Raw genomic sequence first — 21,473 nt, 5'->3', positions numbered from 1 at the left:
GTTTTGACAAACGGTCAGAAAATGAGTTTCAAACAGAGAGCTGCAATAGACTTTTGTGTTGAACTTGGTAAAAGTTTTACCGAAACACATCAAATGCTTCAAAAAGCATATGTGATGAATGCTTAGCCCGGACTCAAGTTTAAGAGTGGTTTAAGAGATTTCAAAGTGGTCATGAGATGCTTGAAGATGACAAAAAGCTGAGCCATCCAAAAACTGGACTGAGCGAAGTTAACAAAAAGTGCTTGATTTCATCGAAGAAAACCCGAAATCGTCTATGAGATTGATTGAAGATGAATTGGGGATTCCAAAATCAACTGTGCACAATATTTTGACCGAGAGTTTGGGCCTTCGTAAATTGAATTTGCGATTTGTTCCCCACAAGTTGACCGACAACCAAAAAATGTATCGAATTGAACACTGCAAGGACCTCATTAAAACTGCTCATAAGGACTCACACTTCCTTGAAACGATCTTTCTGAGATGGTGTTTTGAGTATGAGCCCGAAACAAAGCGTCAAAGTGCTGAGTAGAGATCACCAGAAGAGGGGCATCCAAAAAAAAGTCGCTTGGAGAAGTCAAAAGTAAAGCTGATTTGTTTCTACGATTCCAAGGGCATTATCCATAAAGAATTCGTTCCACCTGGCCAAACAGTCAATGGCGAGTTTTATCTCGAAGTTTTGAAGCAATTTGATTGCGAGAATTCGTCGTGTACGGCATGAATATCGTGATGCAGGCAGCTAGTCACTTTTGCACAGTAATGCACCATCTCATCGTTTGAACATTGTGAGACAGTTTTTGAGAAAAAACAAAGTTTGTGTGTTGGATCACTCACCATATTCACCTGATTTAGCACCCTGTGATTTCTTTCTCTTCCTCTGACTTCATTTGCCGATGAAAGGAAAAACGATACGACACCATTGAAAATGTTCAAGCAGCAGTAACTACAACCCTCAACAGTATCCCAAAAACCGATATAAAAAACTCATTTAACAAATTAATTGACCATGCCAAATGCTGTATCAAAGATGAGGGAGAGTATATTGATTGAAATAAATGATTTGAATAATTATAATTGGCCTGTTTTATTTTCTACCAAAAGTTTGGTTTCTTTTTGGACAGAGGTTGTACAATTTGTATTAGGTTATTACTTAAGCAAAGATTTCTATTTCTCATCCTGCTTGGTTGGTGGTTTGGAGTAGGAGAGCAAGTTGGAATTCTGGACATTGAGGTCACCCAGGAAGATGACTTCACTATTTGCATAGCTAGATTGCATGCAGTTGAGTGTCATGGGAAGGAATGTGAAGAGATCCGAGTGGTTTGAAGACTGGTAAATGCAAGAAATCAATATTACTAAATGGGGCAAGGAAACCTTGAGCCAGAGGCCAAATGCAGGAGATTCTCTGGCAGGCTATGTCAGATTTCACAAAGACAGATGTGCCACCCTCATGGTGAAAAGAATTGTGAAGTACATAATTTGAGCACTGCAGGTGTTCAATAGTAGATGTAGCTGTGATTTGGGTTTCTGCCAGGAATAAGATGTCTGGTCTGGAAGACTGCAAATGATGATGCAAGCCATTTATGTTTGTGTTAATGCCATGAATGTTAGTAAAGTAGACGAGAAAGTAAGTGAAAGAGATTATGGTGGTTTGTATGTTGTGACTGGTTGTGATGTTACTTTTATGATGGGATTAGTTTAAGAAGGAGATTTGCTTTTGTCACTATTATTATTTGTAAGAGTCTTCATAAGTTTGACGAGACAGAAGTATATAATGAGGATGTATATTGAGAGAAGATAGACTCTTGGACATGACATCCATACAAAGAGAAACCAGTCTCCATGCCATTACATGGCCTCAACATACCTCTCCAGACACGACTTGGCAGATTATGTAGCAGTGAGATTATACAGAAGTTGATTGGGAAGCCTCCTGACTCATTACTTGACAGGTTCAGGCATGTACACTAACCGGCAGCTGGCCTGCATCACCACCATTTTAACTGATGTACCCTCAAAATGGTGGAGGTTATGGGTCTCTAAGTATGTTTGTCATGGCTGTCAACCTCCCTACCTGCCTGCCGAGGTGGATGAAATAGTGAGACCAAATTGCACTTGTTATCCATGTTATTCAACGGGTGTTACAGAATTGTATCCAGATTTAGCGGTATGTCTATAGGCATCATGGCTGGTTGGGGGGGGGGGGGGTAATACAGTATATGTACTTGGTCTACACTTTGGGAGAGCCTCTGGAAAATTTAAGGATGAAGGATTCATTCTCTAAGGGACTTTTTGGGTTCACCAGAGATCCCTACCAAAGCTGCATGTAGATGCCTACTATTCAACAAGCAATAAAAAATGTGCTTGGAAGTGGAATGCCAGGATTACTCCAGCTGCTAAACCAGCACTGCAGCAAGCCTTGGGCCCTGTCCTGAGACCATGAGTAGAAAAATTACTGCAACACTGACTCTTGCAGGCAAGTCCACTAGCTGACTGATCTTAATAAGACCATCCAAGACCACCCATCTTACTGAAACAAGGAAAGTCATGCAAGACTACCAAGTTCCCCCTTTTTCTGGATGTCCACAGGTCACACTGCACAACAAACACAATGGTTGGTAGGACAATGGATCCCAGTGTTGGTGGTCTGGATGACAGGTTATAAGCAGAGTCTGGAGAAGTAGAGCAAAGAATATGAGAAGTATGAAAAAATAGGAAAAATTACTAAGTCAGTACCATAATGGGAGGTTTCCTCCATCACAAACAAACATGATCCACATGGAGAGGCTGATCCAAAGAAAAGAGACAGAAAGAGTAACAGAAGCAGCAAGTTCAGTGCATTTGCAGATGGACTCTTAAAAACTGTTCGGCAACTTCTGCTTGCATTTAGATAGGCTAAGGCTAATGGGAACCAGAATAATAATCTTAGATGTTAGTTCAATGGAACAGTGTTCATGGAAATACCTGTATTAAAATAGACTATATGATAATGGTTGAAGTGTGTGTGTGTGTGTGTGAGAGAGAGAGAAAGAGAAAGAGTTTACAGGTGAATTGCTGTCCACTCGATGAAAGATTTTTAGGGATGTTTCTGATGCACATCCAAAACATGGATTTGTACAGAGTTAGCAGCTCAATGGGGAGAAAAAGTAGTATCTTAAGCAGAAAAAAGACCGTAGTTGCTGTTTTTTTATTTTTATTAAAGGCTGAAAAAGTATCATAAGTTACATGTAAAAGTAGCCAAACAAAGAGAAACCATGGAAATATTTTGTAAAATTTGCAAAAAATGAAGTAAGAAAAATGTTTTAGAGGCTAATAAGAATGGGCAAAAATGAAAAAGACTATAATAAAAGGAATCAAAGATCATAAATGGACTATAAAAACTGAAGATAAGTCAATTCTGAATGTCTAAAACAATTACTCAACAACTATTATTAACCATACTACTAATGATGACATATTATTCTATCATGCAAAACATTCTGTGACATGTACAATCAAACTGAAATACCACTGACATAACCATTGAAACAGCATGCACAAAAATTCAGATTTTTCAGAGGAACAAATACAAGATGTTATATTCAGATAATAATAAGGGAAGAGAAGGAGTAGATATAGTACTCAACACTAAATACAATGATAATCTTGAATGGCAAGAAGTACAAATGAGTGATGTGGGCAAATATCATACATTTCAAAAAACTTGTCAACAAATTCTTCTTACCCAACTTGACACTGACATGCTTCAAGGCTTGTGACCTTTCATTTGTGGGTCAGTTATTAGAGAGGGGGTAGGGGGTTCACAATACTTATCTCAACATAGTACATATTTGAAGCCTGAGTGGCAAAGATGAAGTAGATAAAGAAAGATAAAGGCTCAACTTTGCAACTGACAGGATGTGATTCTACTACCTAATGAATTTGAAGGGAGATGATTATGACCACTTGGTGTAAGACTATATAGGCTTAAAACCTTTTGCAAGCAGCACTGTCATTAAAAAAAAAAAAAAAAAGTTAACAGAAAGAAAGAATTTAAGCACAAAAAAATCACAAATTTGTACATTCAAATAGTGATGGTGTGGCACAATACTTACAGAAAAGGCACAGCAAGTAAAACTACTACTACCCTCAGAATCTCTGTATGTCCTCACTGGACGGAACCTAGAACAAATATAAAATTATTAATGGTTAAAGTATTTAGAACAAATGAAGTTAATTTTATTTATATGAGATAGTCTTCATAAATAAAATAATATGCTTAATTAGAGCTAAGTTAATAGTCAACTGTGATGATCTGCATAAAATTATTTAAGTGTCTTGGTAGCATAAACATTACAAAATAATTCATAAAAAGGATAAAAACAGAAAAACTCTATTCAATATGTTACTGTAATAGAATATAAGAATACTTTAATGTAATACCATGAAAACATTTTGTTAGTTTACCAATGTATGAGAAATATTTTTTCTAAACAAGAATGAGCTAAAGGAATGCATCCTCTTGCTCTGAATTAAAACATTTCCTTTCAGCTAAATCACAGATCTTAGACAACAAGTATATGAATTAATGCAAACAGAAAATGTCTTCACTGTACTCCTCAAATCAGATCCATCTCAGGCAGAAATGATGTATCTTAAGGTGGATGCAATTAGTCAAGGCAACTTCAAACAATTTGTGATGTTCATAACACAATGCCTAGATCACATACAGATTTCATTCATCTTAGGTTTAGAAGTATTAAACAGAATGCCCAAAGGAAACAAAATAAATAAATGTTTGTTTATTAGCTAAATTCTAACAGCATCTTCCTGGCATAAACAACTTGTCACAGTATAGAGGCACAAATGATAAAGTAGTACTCAAAACAATTCAAAATGTAATGGACATACATTTGCTGGGAGAACATCGTGTTGGAGGTTTAATGGAGTATTTACAGCACTAGGAAAGGATTAAAAACTAATTTTAATGCTTCCAATATTTCATCTCAGTCACTGAGATATCTTCAGGGAGTACAAATAATACTTGTATAACACACACACACACGCACCACAACACTAAATGAAACATGTGGGTGACTCTAAAGTCCTATCTAGATGATGTGCTCTCTATGGGCATTTGTAGGTGGCCTGGGATGTAAACTAGGACCTATGAAAATTATTGTTTTCCAAATTTTGCTAAGTTTTATGCATCCCTATTTATTTAAATTAGGTTGATTTCTGAGCGCTGCTGCAGATTCCAAAAACAGTCTTTCCTTTTTAAATTTACTATTGTGAAACATGGTAGCTTTCTTCCAGAAATCTTGTGAGTTGTATCCAATACATGGTCTGCAAGGGCAGATTGACCATAGTCGTGATTGCAAATATACGACAGATAGATCAGCCACTATCTGTTTAGATGAACGCAAATCATACATCTGCAATCACGACTATGGTCAACCTTACTAGCTTATGGATCTGAGAACTGATTAGAAGTAAAACAGTTGATCAAAGATTTAAAGTCACAGATATAAGAAAGTTCTGAGAAAAAGTATGTGAATGAACAGATTGCATCAACAGTAGAATCATATTAAAAATGAAGATATTATGATTTGACGCTGTGAGCAGAGCTAATCTTCAGGTGGTGTGATAACTTAAACAGAATGGGGAAAAAAAGATTAGCAAAATAACAGGAAAAAACTCAGAGGAAGACCAAGATCTAGGTGGATTGATGCAGTTAAAAGTGCTTCAAAAGACTGAAATATAGGATCTGACAATATTGGAATCCTGGCAGATAGCAGACTATTTTGAAGGAAAACTGCCTATAGGAATTTAGTGATAATGTAAACTTTTCATGGAGTACCATTATCCTGTACACCCCTTGAGGGTATATATCAGAAAATTTGATGATAACCCAAGCTTATCCACAAGGTCTAGTTTTACTCATAGCTTCAATGCCAGATGTTTGCCATACCATTTTAGAAGTTCATGAGGACTTTTTTTGAATGTCACCCAAACTTATTATTGATAAATCATGAAAATATGTAACAATGCAATGTAACCTCAGACAATGCCAGTAGCCAAACAAAGCATCCTATAATGGCCAAAAGTCAAATAGTAATGACTGACTTTACCACTCACAACTGATGTCAGTTTGGCACTTAAAGTAGATAGCGTTCTAGTGGTTAATTGCCAAATCATTTGAATACACACTGTATAATGATGGAAATGTGATGAGGTGATCTTGGACTGTAATTGTTTGCCAAGGATATCACAAAATAACAGCAATGTCATTTTGTAATATCCTAGCCAGAGCTGAACTTTCATTGGCAACAGAAATGTATTGTGAACGTTCAAGCCCATTTTTCAGCCTAACAGGGTATCTTTCTAGAGAGTACTGTGTGTGTGTGTGTGTGTGTGTGTGTGTGTGTGTGTGTGTGTGTGTGTGTGTGTGTGTCAGATAGGGATTATGACAGCTAATGTGAATAGTTGTACTAGAATTTAGATACTCTGATATGATTAATCTATTGTCCACTAATGGCCAATATGGAACTACTTTTTGTGCTCTAATGCTTTTCAAAATGTATAAATCATATTTAACTATAATAAAGTAAAATATGTAATACAATTTAAATATGGGTGTATGTTTCTTCTCTATAAGAACAATACAAAACAGCAGAGCAGAAGCAGACATCAAAGGGTATCTTCCACTCAAAAAAATACTATAGAAATATAGAAGGAAACAGGCTTCATAAAAAATTAATCTAAACTTCTGTACTCACCTACTATAAATAAATTTTCTGTTCATTCGTGCTCCATCATATCCTCCAAACCTTGGATTAATCTGGTTAAAAGAAAGAAAGAATATATATATATATATATATATATATATATATGAATATTAATTATAGTTTAAATGACTATAACACCGAGAATAAAAAAGAATAAGGTTTAATCATGAGACACTACTAGTATCGTTGAAAAAATCAACTTCGTCAGGTGTCAAATACAAAGAATTATATAAAAAATAACAGAAATATATATATATTATATATAAAGGGCAAACCCCTTTCGAGTCTTCAAAATTCAAGAAGGAGAACTGGCCTACCAGTCCAGAACTCGGGAGGTTGGGTGCTGGGGGGGAAGAACCCTTTCGAGTCTTCAAAATTCGAGTCATCAGAATTCAAGGAGAACCGGCCTACCAGTCCGGAACTTGGGGGATTGCGTGCCATAGGCAGGGGGGGGGGGCTTTTGAGTCTTCAAAATTTATTTCATTCAAATAATGAAACAATGATATTTACTGTACATAATTATGTCTAGCATGTCCTAAGCTTCTATATCTCAGGATACATTGGGTAGCACATGGAAAGAGAGTACTGCAAACATTTCATAAGTATATATTGTATCCATCACGAACATGATATATCAACATATTAAGCATTAATAACATCAGCACAGGCACCATTATTTTCTGCAAATGTAACACTTTGTAAACAGGTTAATGATTCACAGATGAACACTTGTAGCATGTTCTTTTGAAAAATTGTCATGCTGTTTGATATTTAATTCAAATTTGGAATCTCATTTTATGCTGTTGGAGACTAAAGTCTAGGACTATATATAAAACATGGCAGGTACTTTTCTGACTCCATACCAATCCATCTTTCTGAAAAAGTTTTGAAATACCATATAAAATGAAGAGGTGTATCATCTTGCTAACCAGAATTTATCTTGGATACTAAGCATATTCAGTTATGGAACAAATCACTCCTGAAGCACTTGCAGATAAGTATGTTGTTTTATTGATTCAGTGAAGAAAGAAAATTTTATTAAGGACCTATGCTTGATTTCTTTGGAGGTAAAAAAAAAGTGATTGTCTTTACTCCAAAATTAAACACTTCTGAAATGACTGCTTCTGTAAATGTTGCACTTTTAACTGAAGAATACTTTATTGAATAAGTGCATGAAATGTCTGAAACAATTTTTTAAAAGTATAATCTTCTATCCATATCTTAATCAGAGAGTTCATTAAAAAAGAAAACTGAGGGTGTAAAAATAAATGCACAGATCTTCTTGCAAATAACAAGTCTGGTTGGATTTGATATGTCTGTGGAGCACAGGTATACTGATTTTGTCACTACTGACTGTTCAGTTAATGAAAGGAACGAATCACTGATTCTGTTTCTCATTCATAGTCTTCTCCTTCATATCATCTCCTGAAATGATATGTTGTATTAGAGGTATCAGATTTCATTAACTCACAGTCAAAAATAGGTGATTAACAGTCTGCTAATACGTAAACTACAAATGCAGAAGAGTAATTCATAAATGTCGAATCTGTGTTAGTAACATTTTTATCCCTTCAATAGCATGGTTAATCCTGGAAAGAAGGTGCCTGCTGCCAGCTGAAATCAGCTTTTGACAGTTAGTAAAAATTCTTTAGTTCTTAATCCACTTCTAGCGTTTCTCCATTCTTCTCCCCAAAAAGGTGCTTAGTTCTTCTGCCAGTCTTTTTACAGCCAATTTTGAAAACCTTTTAATAGCTTATTTCTGTTTGTTCATAGCCATACTTCTCAAGCACTGATCTACTATCTAATTTCCCATTATTCTAATAAGTGCCTTTAACCAGCAGAGCACAATTTCCAATCTCTCTGGAGTAAGAATTCTTACCAGATTTTTTGCGTGTTCTGTTAATAATGGGCAGTTGTTCTGGTTTTTAAGCACGTGTGTGTGTGTGTATGCAAGCGCACACAGAGTGAAAGAAAAAATATGAAGGATGGCCTCTGGGTAGTGAAGAGCTGTTGATGAATTCTCTATTATTCTGGAGAAGATTGAGATGATGGCAACTGGTTGATAGTTGGACGATACTTTTATCTCCCTATTTTTCATGCCTGTTTTCATGCACTGGGATAAGCGCCAGTTAAGTAGAGAACATTGTAGAGACGATATAGGTGTTAGCTCTGGAGCACAAAATTTGAGTACAGTTGCAGAGATGCCATCAGGACCAGAAGACTTTGTAATTTTTAAACTGTTTAACATTCTTCTGATGTCACTCCTGAAAACCCAAATCAATTCTGAAAATGTTCAGAAGTGATTTGCTTGGCCATCTATGCAGGAGTTGAAGGAAAAGAGTGATGCCAGGATATCAACTTTGTCATGGTAGGATATCAACTCTGGATGGCACCACTGTTACAGCACCTAAAGGTGCTGTAACAGTGGTGCCATCCAGATGAGAGGGGTGAAAACATAGGTGAGCAGAAGTTACATCTAATGGCCTTAACAAGGGAGCAAAAGACAAGGCCTCCATTTGAACAGACAGGAAGCACATTTTCTACTGTTGGCCTTTATAAAGTGAGATTTAAATTTACTGATGTTTGTTTAGCATTTATTGCATGCTTCAGCGCTCAATATGAAACTGCAGTTTTATTTGCAATCACCTGTGATAAGGTAAGTTTTTTTTTTTCCTCTTTAATTGCTTTGGTGCATTTTCTGCTGAACCAGGACTTGGAAAGCAGATTAAAATTTTGGGTAGAATGGGAGAACAAAGGTCTTCATGCCACTGAAGATGATTTCTGTGACTCACTTGAGAAGGTGCTTGGTCAGAAGAGGAAGAAGCAATAGTTAGACCATGGAAAGGAAGAGTAGAAATTCTAAAGGTCCTTTGTAATGCCAGGATACAAGGTTGGAAGTGATTGGAGGAAGAGCATTCTATGAGTGAGGAGACCTGTGCAAGAACATAATCTGAGTTACTGAGGAGGAAGAAGTGATCTTTACAGTGTATATAGAAGGAGAACTGGTTAAAATATATCAGTAGTACTGGGAGGAGAGAAGTATCAGAAATTTCAGCAGCCCGATGTATGATTTGCCTTAGGTCAATGATTTATAGCATAAACTTCCACAACTCATCCAGCTTGACCAATAGTACTGGAAAAGGAGAGCCAGTTGGAGTTGTAGAAGTTAAGGTCATCTTTCAGAATTTGGAGGCTGGTAGATACAACAATGAATGTTACTAAACAGGACAACGAAACTTTAAACAAGAAGAGGTCTCAGACCAGGTGATGACATTTATTCATAATCTAAAGATATTCATAAAAACCCATGCCTACAATGGGATCTGAGTCATCAGTCGATTGTTTCCAGAAGAGAAAAGCAATTCCAATGGATCAGATTGGTCTTTCATGTAGCAAATAATTTTTACCTTAAAAAAAATAATAAAATAAAAATAAAAATAAAACAATAAAAAGAGAGAGAGAGAGAGGTACCACATTGGTGGCATAACAATTCTTCCCTTTTATAAAAACATCTGAACAACATGTTCCAGATTCCATCCATCTGAAACCAAAGGTTTGACTCAATTATGTTGGTAATAACTTGATAATTTGGCCCTCACAGCCAAACATGTTATGGCATTTAGCCAACCACTTCCTCAGCCACCTAAATCAACAACACAAGCAGATACACTTCACCAATGAAATCTAAATAAAAAAGGACTTCCATTTCTAGATGCATTCATCACATACATTACCCAAGACTATCTATCAGCCTACCAAAAATCAATACATACTCAGATCAACAAATTAGTCCCCCCTCCTCTCACGAAAAGAGCTCAAACCATTACCCTTATGATCAAGGTTTATAAAAATGGAACACATTTCTAAGAAATAGGCATAACAAAAAAAAAATAATAATAATAATAAAATAAAGAGAGAGAGAGAAGTACCACATTGGTGGCATACCAATTCTTCCTATGCTAACTTTTATAAAGAAACATCTGAACAACATGTTCTAGATTCCAATATATATATATATATATATATTAAATAAAAATAAATAAATCAACACAGTTCCTAACATGACCTAGTAAGAAAATTGTTTTCACTGTGTACACAATAAGTGTACACAATGAAAACACTAGGTAACAATAAACAAAAGTAATCATTGACTAATACCTGAAAAATCTTCAAAAAATTAACTATTATTTCTTTTCTATAACAGCATATACTTAAATAATATCAGTCTATAAGCATTTAGATATATTAAAGTTACAATCAACTCTCATATATAACAAACTTGTAGGGGCTATATGAACAGTTTTGTAATAGTAAATAAACTGCTATAGTGAATTGCTTTTAGCAGAGCATTGTTCCTATGGGGCTTCAGTCAGCATTTTTCAGTGACCTTTATAGCGAGTTTGTTGTGGTGAGAGATGACTATACTTTAAGAACAATTCACTGTTAAAAATAAGCATACCTCTGTTTTTTGTAACCTGGCAGTGATATTTAATGGTGCAGTATTTTTATATTGAGGTTCTGGACACTGATGAGGACTACATGAAAGAAATATACCAATAAGAAACAGACAATATGGATTAAAATATACTAATTCTAATAGTGTATAACTTTACATATCTGATATGCTCAAGGCTGAATATTCAGGCACTAAGAACTGTTACATAAGCAAATATACTAAATGTTTAATGCATAAAGTTGAAAATATAACCGATAAAAAAACTATAAAGTTTTTTTTTTTTTAATATAACCTAAGAAACTAAACATAGAACAGTTTTAAGACGGAAAAAATTCAATATCAGATGCATTTGAAACATGCATTCCTTCCACCTCAAGTTGTAATGAGCATTTCTATAGCTCATTTGCATTTTTCTCTTAAGAAAATGACCTATAGCTTGAATTTCTTTTGTAGTATTATCAAACAGTTATAAAGAGCTGATCAGTCTCATTTATTCCCTGAAATGCTATAATTACTTATGATATCAATATTTATATCAAAAAGGCATCATATTTTAAATGTTTATTGGTAATCCCAGATTTATATCTAGCATAATATAATGCAGTAGGACTCCAATATTCCCAACATAATCAGAACTAATGGTGCAAGTGCTGTTCGGATGCAGTTATTCTTAATATTTCAATATGAAATGTGGAGATATCCAAATAATTTTCTTGGAATGCTAATATACAGTGGAACTTAATAGCTGTTTTCATAACTTCAGCAACATGTGACCACAGTGAGAAAGAGAGAACAATTTAATTAACTAAAAAGATGGTTAAGGACAGATATTTTGCTTTAAGTATCACAAAAGACTGTCACAGTAAAAGCTCATGATCATGATAATTTTTCTAATAGTGTTTTGAGATAACCACGATTAAGCACACAGTTGTAATCAGTGACATTCTCAAAACACTATTAGAAAAACTATCCCATGAAATTTTTAAAAATATGGGAATAGAAACAATGTGATTAAGCTTTAGGTGATGTAATAACTTCATAGCTTTATTTGAATAAGTGGTCTTATTTGAGGATGTACTTTAATATTATCCAAAAGAACCCTAATGGCTAATATTCAATCTTGTACCATGATAAACCAGATGAATGTGACTGTAGAGCTGAATAGTTTTGATATTCAGAGATCTGCTTCTCAGTGGAACAGCCAGTCCAACTGAAGTAAGATATGTTTATCAAGTCCCATGCTTGTCAGCCTAAGCTTATTTTTAAGAGAGAACAATGACTGGGACATTTTGGTTATACATTTGAAAGTGACAGTAAACTGAAAATTCTTGAGAATCCTTGCAACATTTCAAGGCACATTTCACATATTGCTGGCCTGGTTGGCTGAGTGGTTAGCATATCTGCTCTCCAGCCAAAAGGATGTGGGTTCAAATCCCACCAAATAACTTCATAGCTTTATTTGAATAAGTGGTCTTATTTGAGGATGCACTTTAATGTATTATCCAAAAGAACCCTAATGGCTAATATCCAATCTTGTACCATGATAAGCCAGACGAATGTGACTATAGAATGTTTCACAGACAATCACATGAATGTCTGTGATTGTCTGTAAAAATACTAATGGTGGTGATGGGGAGTGGATTGTGTTGGTGTAGATATGCAGTTCACTGTAGTTGGTGGATTGAGTGTTGGAGACTGAGAGTTGTACAGTAGGTGCCCTCCCTACTTTGGGCTCCAGCATGTAATAATAATAATAGAACTTTTTACACACATAACACTGCTTTATTAGATCAAGCAAATTAAAAAAAAAAAAAAAAAATCATGCAATACAACTCACAGTCTGCCTACTTAGATACAAAATTTCTGTTCTACATTTTCAATCCTCATACAAGTCCCACATATATCAAAAATACCATAGGATTTCCTCTCAAAAATAATAATTTAAGGCTCATTTTTTCTAATAAAGATGAGTTGGAATATCATGTCCCTCTTTACCAAAATCCCTTTGCCTGATTCTTCCTCTAGAATATTTATCTCATAACTTTCCTGCCAATATCTTACACTACTTAAATATGTTGTTAACTCAGGACATTTAACCTCGAATGATTCATGTTGGATGCTTAGAGTATTTTTTCTATATTTTGCAAAGCATTAAATAGAATATCACATGACAAACTGCAATTAAAACTCAGTAAGAAAGGATGGATAGTCTATTGGTGACTGTTTACAGGAATGATTGGCTGATAAGAGCCAAGTCAATGAGTTACCAGATTTCTGGGACCAATAGGAAACTCGGGTTTACCCACGTAAAGACAAATCGGTATACACGCAATTTACATACAAAAAAAAATAGTTTTTTTTTTTTTGTAATTTTTAAATTTTTAAAGTAAAAATTGGATCTATGCAGGATCGGCCTTTTCGGAAACCATTTTGTTCTAGTAATTTGTTTTCTACAATGCTGCTTAGTTTCTCTTTTAATATTCCTGCATATATTTTATATCCTGTATTCAGCAGGCTAATTCCCCTATAATTATTGCAATTGTCTTTATTTCCTTTTTTATAGATTGGGATAACCAGTGCTTTTTTCCAAGAGTTAGGGTTTTTTTCGGACATCCAAACCATATTAAAAAATTTCATAAGTCTTTCATTAAATTTTTCACCTACATTTTTGTATAGTTCTATATTTATATTGTCTTCTCCTGGCATTTTCCTATTTTTAATCTTCTTTATTATATTTTTCAGTCCTAACATTGTGAAATTTTCTATTAGGTCATTCTTTGTCTTATAAAATTTTAATTCATTGTTCTCATTTGTCCAGAGATTTTGGAAATAGGTCACCCATTTTTCTAAATCTATTGTTTGTATTTTTATCTTTTCTTTTATTTCTTTACTCATATATTTTATTACTTTATAGGTTTTGGGTTGTGGCTTAAATAAATCCTTTTCTAGTTCTGTTATGAAATTGTTCCATCTTTCTCTATGTTTTTTCCTTACTTCTCGTTTTGCAATATGCTATTGCTATAGAATTCAACACCAAACATGAAGATAAACTTCTTGATTGGAAGGTAGTCTCAAGTAGAATTATGTGGGCAAAGTTCAAAATGAGGAAACAGACAATGAAATTTATTTGTGCCTATGGTCCCACAGAAGGTTCTTCTAAGGAAGAAGTGGAGGAATTTTTTGATTCATTAGAACAGACAGCTGACAAAGAAAATGGAAAAAGTAGCCCCTGTTGGAGACCTGAACAGCAGAGTATGAAATGAATCTAACCAGGCATATAGGAACATTTTCAAAAATTTGGAGAAAAAGGGCAAAGCTAATAATAATAATGGCAAGTATCTGCTGGATTTCTGTTCAGGATACAGACTAGTTATTACTAAAACAATGTTCCAACATAAATATGCACACAAGTTCATATGGAAAGAAAAGATGCAAGAAATAAGAAAATCCTCACTGACTATGTCATTGTTGATAGTGATAAATTCATGCTGGTTCAGGATGCAACAGTCTACATAGATTTGAAACTGGAAGTGACCAGACTTAGATCTAAGTAGGATAAAAATAATATCAAACTGGAAAGAACAATATGTAAGTAATAGATTTGAAAATCGAAACCTACACAGAAGACATAATAATAATAATAATAAATAAATATGGATGTCACATAAATATATTATTTATTTGTGTAGAATTTTCAGGCTGTTTCATAGCCACTTTCGATACGGTAGAAAGAGATTAACATAAAAAAAAAAAAAAAACAATAATTAAATTGAAAGTGTGTGATATCATACGCAATATCAACCAACTGCAGGAGGATAACTTAATCTACATTAATAGATATCAAGAAATAAAATAAAACAAAAATAAACTTTCTTTTTTTTTTCTTTTTTGGAAAGTCATCCTAACTAATAGTCATCATTTATGCATTTCATTAAAATTAAAATTATTATAAAAAAATGTAGAATTATTTAAATTTAAAAATTTTATTTTTATTTATTTTACTTTTTTTCTTGATATCTATTCATTTAGATGGTGTTGTTGTCCAGCAGTTGACAATGCGTATGATATCATGTGCTTTCAATTTAATTGTTGTTCATTATTAAATTTATCTCTTCTTACTATATCAAATATGGGTATGAAACATAGCTAAAAAATTCTACAAAAATAAATGAGAGCTCCATGAAAGTGACATACATATTTATTTATTATTATTATAGTATGTAAGAGGGGTGCTTAAGGGTCAAAGCAGTATAACTGAGAGAAGACCTCCACATAGCCTCCACCAGGGCTTCTGACCTAATGTCCAATCCTCACCTTCTTGTAGTGCACCCTGTTGGATATCTACCTGGATATTGAATGAACGAGGATAGGCTGGCAATTTGGGATTTAGCCAACCAAATTGTATTCTTATTGGCTTAAACCAATATACAAAATAATGGTACAACATGACAAAATTTCATGCCGGCTGGGGCGTCGCCCGGTTAAACAAGGCCCCCTTTGTTTTTGCCAGGAAACCAGGGCAAACAGCGAAAAGTCAGCTACTGGAACAAATCTGAAAACACACCCCCAACGCGACATCACCAAAGTTAAAGATCGATACTATCAACATTAGAAGCCTGAATGGCAAAGAAATGGAGCTAGCTGAAGAATTACATAAGTACCAGATCGACATAATAGGGATGACTGAAATAAAAAATACAAAAACTAGTGAGATCTTTTTGAGCAATAAATACAAAATTTTCCTGATTGTCATTTCCTGAAATATTCAGGAAATGACAATCAAGGAAAAGAAGGAGTGGCCATAGTATTCAACACAAAATACGAGACTAATCTTCTTGAATGTCAGGCAGTCTCAAGTAGAGTGATGTGGGCAAATATCAGAATGGGGAATTGGACAATGAAACTTATTTGTGCCTATGGTCCTACAGAAGGTTCTACTAAGGTAGAAGTGGAGGAATTTTTTGATGCTTTAGAAAAAGCAACTGACACAATGAAAAAGGAAAAGTTGGTCCTTGTTGGGGATCTAAATAGCAGAGTAGGAAATGATTGTCAGACATACAAAAATATTTTGGAAAAATTTGGAGAAAAGAGCAAAGCTAATAATAATGGCAAATACCTGTTGGATTTCTGCTCAGGACATGGACTGGTTATTACTAACACCATGTTCCAACATAAAAATGTGCACAAATTCACATGGAGAGAAGAGGCAAGGAATAAGAAAAGTTTCATTGACTATGTTATTGTTGATAGTGATGTTTTCTCACTGGTGCAGGACACCAGTGTACAGAGGATTTGAAATTGGAAGCGATCACTATTTATTCTTGAGCTGGATAAAATTGAGTTTCTTAAAAAGAATAACATCTAAGAAAGTTTTAAAGCAACTAAAAGTTAAGCAGCTCTCAGATGTGAACTGTAACTAAATTACACAAAGATTATCGAAGAAAAAATGAAAGAGTTTGAGAACAGGAACCAAACCTTGGACATTCAGTGGCTTGAAGAAAACCCTGATTGATTCAGCCAGAGAGGCATGTGGTGAGGTTGTCTGCAAGGATAGAAAAATCAGAACTCCCTGGTGGACACAGGAAGTTAAAGAGGCAGTGAAGGAAAAGAAGAAAGCATATCAAAAGTTCCTGTCAAATAAGTCTGCTTTTGCTCTTAGAATACAGAGACAAATGTAAGTAAGTGAAACACTGTGTAAAACTAGCTAAAGAAAAGTCATGGGAGAACTTTGGCAAGAACATAGAAAATAAATATCAAGAAGGTGGTAAGATATTCTGGAGGTTGTTGAAGAAGCTTAGGAATGGAGGAAAGAGTGCTGTAAAAGGAGTTAGAGATGATAAAGGTGACATGAAAACAGGAGAAGAAGATATCCTGGAAGTATGGAGAAATTACTTTGAAAAATTGCTAAATGAAACAAGCAGTGATAGCACAGTGGTAAAATACACTCAACAAGCATACAGTCAAGAATACATATCCATACTTGAAGTAGAAAAAGCCATCAAAGGCTTGAAATGTGGAAAGGCAGCAGGAGTAGATGATATTTGACAAGAAATGCTGAAATATGGTGGTATAAAAGTCTTTCAGTGGCTGCACTGCATAGTTCAGAAAGCCTGGACAGAGGGACGAATTCCCGATGATTGTATAAGAGCTCTCATGGTACCCATATATAAAAAGGGAAATAAAACTGAATGTGAGAATTACAGAGGTATTTCCCTACTGAGTGTTCCAGGGATGAAATGTCGAATAACAGAGAAAGGACAATGGCTACTGCATCTCCCGTAAGCGACATGCAGTTCTGTCACCCGAGGACTGTGAGAAGTGGGCTTGGGCTACCGAACCAAGGACGGGTTCGGCTAAAGAAGCGAGTCCAACAGAAAGAGAAAGCATGTAAAGTAAGGATCGGGTCGCTGAATGTGGGTACAATGAATGAGAAGAGTAGGGAGATAGTAGACATGATGAGAAGAAGGAAGCTGAAGATCTTGTGCATGCAGGAGACAAGGTGGAAGAGCAATAAAGCAAAAGAGCTGGCTGAAGGATATAAACTGTTTTACAGCAGGTTGAATGAGAATGGAAGAAATGGAGTTGGAATCATCATGACAAAGAGCTGAAGGGTGGAGTCTGCGAGGTGTGCCGGAAGAACGATCGGATTATGAGTGTTAAACTTGAGATTGGAGGAAGCATGGCTGTGATAGTGTGTGGATACGCTCAACAAGTAGGTTGTGATGAGGAGAAAGAGGCAGTCTGGAGAGAACTAGACCAGGTAGTTATGAGAATCCCTGATGCTGAGAGAGTGTTGTCGGAGCAGACCTGAATGGGCATGTAGGAAGGCGACGAAGTGGTGAAGAAAGGGTGCACAGGGGGTTGGAGTAGTGGTGAAAGAAATGAAGAAGGTAAAAGAATCGTACAGCATGCTGTAGCCTTCGACCTGGCTATAGCTAACACGTGGTTTAAGAAGAGAGTTGGACACCTGATAACTTATAAGAGCAGGGATAGGATGAGTCAGATTGACAATATTATGTGCAGAAGGAAACATCTGAAGGAGGTGAAAAACTATAAAGTGATTAACAGAGAAAGTGTAGCAGCACAGCACAGGTTGGTTGTGGTAGACTGTGATATAAAAGGGGAAAAGAAGAATAGACGGAAAGATAGGAAAATAAAGTGGTGGAAATTGGAAGAGGAAGGTCCAAGGAATGCGTTTAAGGAAAAGGTATTGGAAGGAATGAAGTTACCAGAGGATGTGGAAGAATGGTGGGACGTAAATAGTCGGATTATTAGAAAAATTGGAGATGAGGTGCTTGGCGGCCCCTTTCCTAACATCAGGAAAGGGGCCGCCCGAGGATAAGGAGGCATGGTGGTGGAATGAGGAGGTGCAGTTGGCGATCAGGGAAAAGAAAGGGGCAAAGAAAAAAAGGGACATGACTGGAACCAGAGACGACAAGGAGGCATATAGATTAGCGAAGAAAAGTGCAAAGAGAGCTGTGGCAAGGACGAAGACAGTTGAAGAGGTTTATGAAGTACTGGAGAGAAATGGTGGTGAAGCTAAGTTGTTGAGAATAGCGAAAGCTAGAGATAAGGCCTTGAAAGACATCAGTTAAGCAGATAAAGGATGCCACAGGAGTAGTACTACAAGAGGAGGAAAAATCAGAGGAAGATGGGAAGCATATTTTCATAATCTACTAAATGAGGAGAATCCAAGAGAAAGGTGTGAGGATGGAGAGGCAAACGAAGGATCAGTGCAGGACATAAGCAGAGAGGAAGTGTTGGGCACTGAGAAAAATGAAGAATGGAAAGGCTGTGGGAGCAGACCAGATACCTGGAGAAGTGTGGAGAAGCTTGGGCAGTGAGGGAGTAGACATATTATGGGATCTGATGAGGAAAATAGCCCAAGAGGAAAAGATACCAGAGGAATGGAGGAAAAGCATTCTCGTCCCAATCTACAAGGGAAAAGGAGATGTTCAAGATTGTGGCAACTATAGCGGGATCAAGCTGATGTCACACGTTGAAGATACGGGAAAGAGTAATTGAAGGAAGGATACAGTGGGAAAAAAATTGGTGAGGAGCAGTTTGCATTTATGCCAGGAAGAGGGACAACGGATGCAATATTTGTGCTAAGACCATTGATGGAGAAATATAGGGAGATGCAGGCGGAGCTACATATGGTGTTTATAGACCTGGAAAAGGCATACGACAGAGTGGCCAGACAGGAGATATGGAGGTGTATGAGGAAGAAGGGGTTGTCGGAAAAGTAAGGGAGGTTGGTGAAGGAGATGTATGAGGGAGCGAAAACTCAGGTCAGGTCTAGTGTCGGCATGACAGAGGGGTTCCCCATTGTTGTAGGGCTCCATCAGGGATCAACTCTGAGCCCCTACCTCTTTGATCTGGTCATGGATGTACTAGTGAAGGATGTCAAGAAGAAGGCGCCAGGGAGCATGATGTTTACCGATGATATTGTTCTCTGCAATTCATCCCGAGAGAAGCTTGAAAAGGCCCTGGAAGAGTGGAGAAAGGTATTGGAGGAGAGAGGCGTGAAAATTAACCGGGTAAAGACGAATATATGTCAACAGGGAGTGACGAGGATATGATCATACGATTCCAGGGTGAAAAGTTAACTTCAGGGAAGAAATTCAAGTACCTTGGGTCGGTTGTCGAAAGGAATGGTGACCTGAATGAGGAAATACAGCACCGAATAACATGCGGCTGGATGAACTGGAGGAAGATGAGCGGGGTCCTGTGTGACAAGAGAGTGAATTGTAAGATGAAAGGAAAGTTCTATAAGATGGTGGTGAGGCCGGTGATGTGCCATGGCACGGAGACGTGGCCTATAACAAAGGCACAGGAGAGGAAGATGGAGGTGGCGGAGATGTGGATGTTGAGATGGATGAGTGGTGTGACAAAGAAGGAAAAGATAAGGAATGACTACATCAGAGGGACGGTCAAGGTGGAGCCGATCGGTAAGAAGGTACAAGAAAGAGGCTGAGGTGGTTCGGTCATGTAGAGAGAGAGGAGTATGTTGGTAAACGAGTGGAGCATATGGAGGTGAAGGGAAGGAGGAAAAGAGGCAGGCCCCCAAACTCAGATGGAGGGATAAGGTGGCAGATCTTAGGGAGAAAGGATGGAGTGGGAAGATGCCCTGGAAAAGAAGATTAAAGATGTGAACGCCGACCACGTTTAACACGGAATAAGGCATAGGGAAAGAAGAAGAAGATAGCCTTAATGGAGTAAAACTGCACTGAGAAAGGATTAAAAGTATTATTTAATTCTTCCAATATTTCGTTTCAGTCAATGAGACATTGTCAGGAAGTACAATATGAGACGTGACATACACAAAAAAAGGCAACACAGAATTAAGTGAATAATATTTTTAATATCATAAGTTTAGTTTAATCCTTTATCCAAGTGTGAGCAAACAAAGTTTGCGCCTGAAAGTATCTTGAGGACTGGGGTAAGGTAGTACAACACCAGGCAACTCGTTGCAAAGGTGGAGAAAGCTCTCATCACTCCTATCTCATCTCAGTATCTCCCATAATGCATAGCGTTACACATATCTGCAAGGAGATGTGCTTTGCATTATGGGAGATACTGTTTGCATTTACCTTTGCAACAAGTTGCCTGGTGTTGTACTACCTTACCCCAGTCTTGAAGATACTTTCAGGTGCAAACTTTGTTTGCTCACACTTGGATAAAGGATTAAACTAAACTTATTATAGTCTAACCAAGTGAAAAATAAAATCTCAGCATCTTTCTCTGAATCCAGAATAATTTAATAATAAGGTTGTACATCCTTTGGCAACTCCTATAGGTTGGGATGACCTCTCATTGCTTCTGCCTTGGTGTCTCCACTACTGGGCCTGGCTCCTACTGACGAGACCTCAATAAAGGTCGAAACTGGTATGGGTAGTGACCCTTGCCTTAATGTATAGCATTACACATTTGCAAGGAGATGTGCTTTGCATTATGGGAGATACTGAGATAGGAGTGATGAGGGCTTTCTTCACCTTTGCAACGAGTTGCCTGGTGTTGTACTACCTTACCCCAGTCCTCAAGATACTTTCAGGTGCAAACTTTGTTTGCTCACACTTGGATAAAGGATTAAACTAAACTTATTATAGTCTAACCAAGTGAAAAATAAACTCTCAATATTTTTAATATCATAATACTATTATAATATTATAATATAATATAATACAAATTTAATGTTAATTTTAATACTGAATATTATTTTAAATCCTTTCTCAGTGCCGTTTCATCCCATTAAG

General features: G+C 36.3%; 1 protein-coding gene across 2 annotated transcripts in view; it reads right to left on the bottom strand.

Moving 5' to 3' along the window:
* The window catches only part of mahj (LisH and WD40 domain-containing protein mahjong), a 490,280-nt gene that overhangs the window by 146,312 nt on the left and 322,495 nt on the right, over positions 1 to 21,473 (bottom strand). For both annotated transcript variants that reach the window (XM_090400879.1, XM_090400880.1), the window contains exons 27-29: positions 11,221 to 11,296; positions 6,753 to 6,814; positions 4,089 to 4,155 (exon numbers count right to left, since the gene is read on the bottom strand). In XM_090400879.1, the coding sequence (XP_090257005.1) occupies positions 4,089 to 4,155; positions 6,753 to 6,814; positions 11,221 to 11,296 (205 nt within the window). The remainder of the gene's footprint in view (positions 1 to 4,088; positions 4,156 to 6,752; positions 6,815 to 11,220; positions 11,297 to 21,473) is intronic.

This window comes from Typopeltis vanoorti, chromosome 11, assembly GCF_054136105.1.
Source record: "Typopeltis vanoorti isolate ZY-2024b chromosome 11, IOZ_Tvanoo_1.0, whole genome shotgun sequence".
In the NCBI taxonomy this organism is placed as follows: domain Eukaryota; kingdom Metazoa; phylum Arthropoda; class Arachnida; order Uropygi; family Thelyphonidae; genus Typopeltis; species Typopeltis vanoorti.
This window is presented reverse-complemented; position numbering and strand designations above follow the sequence as displayed.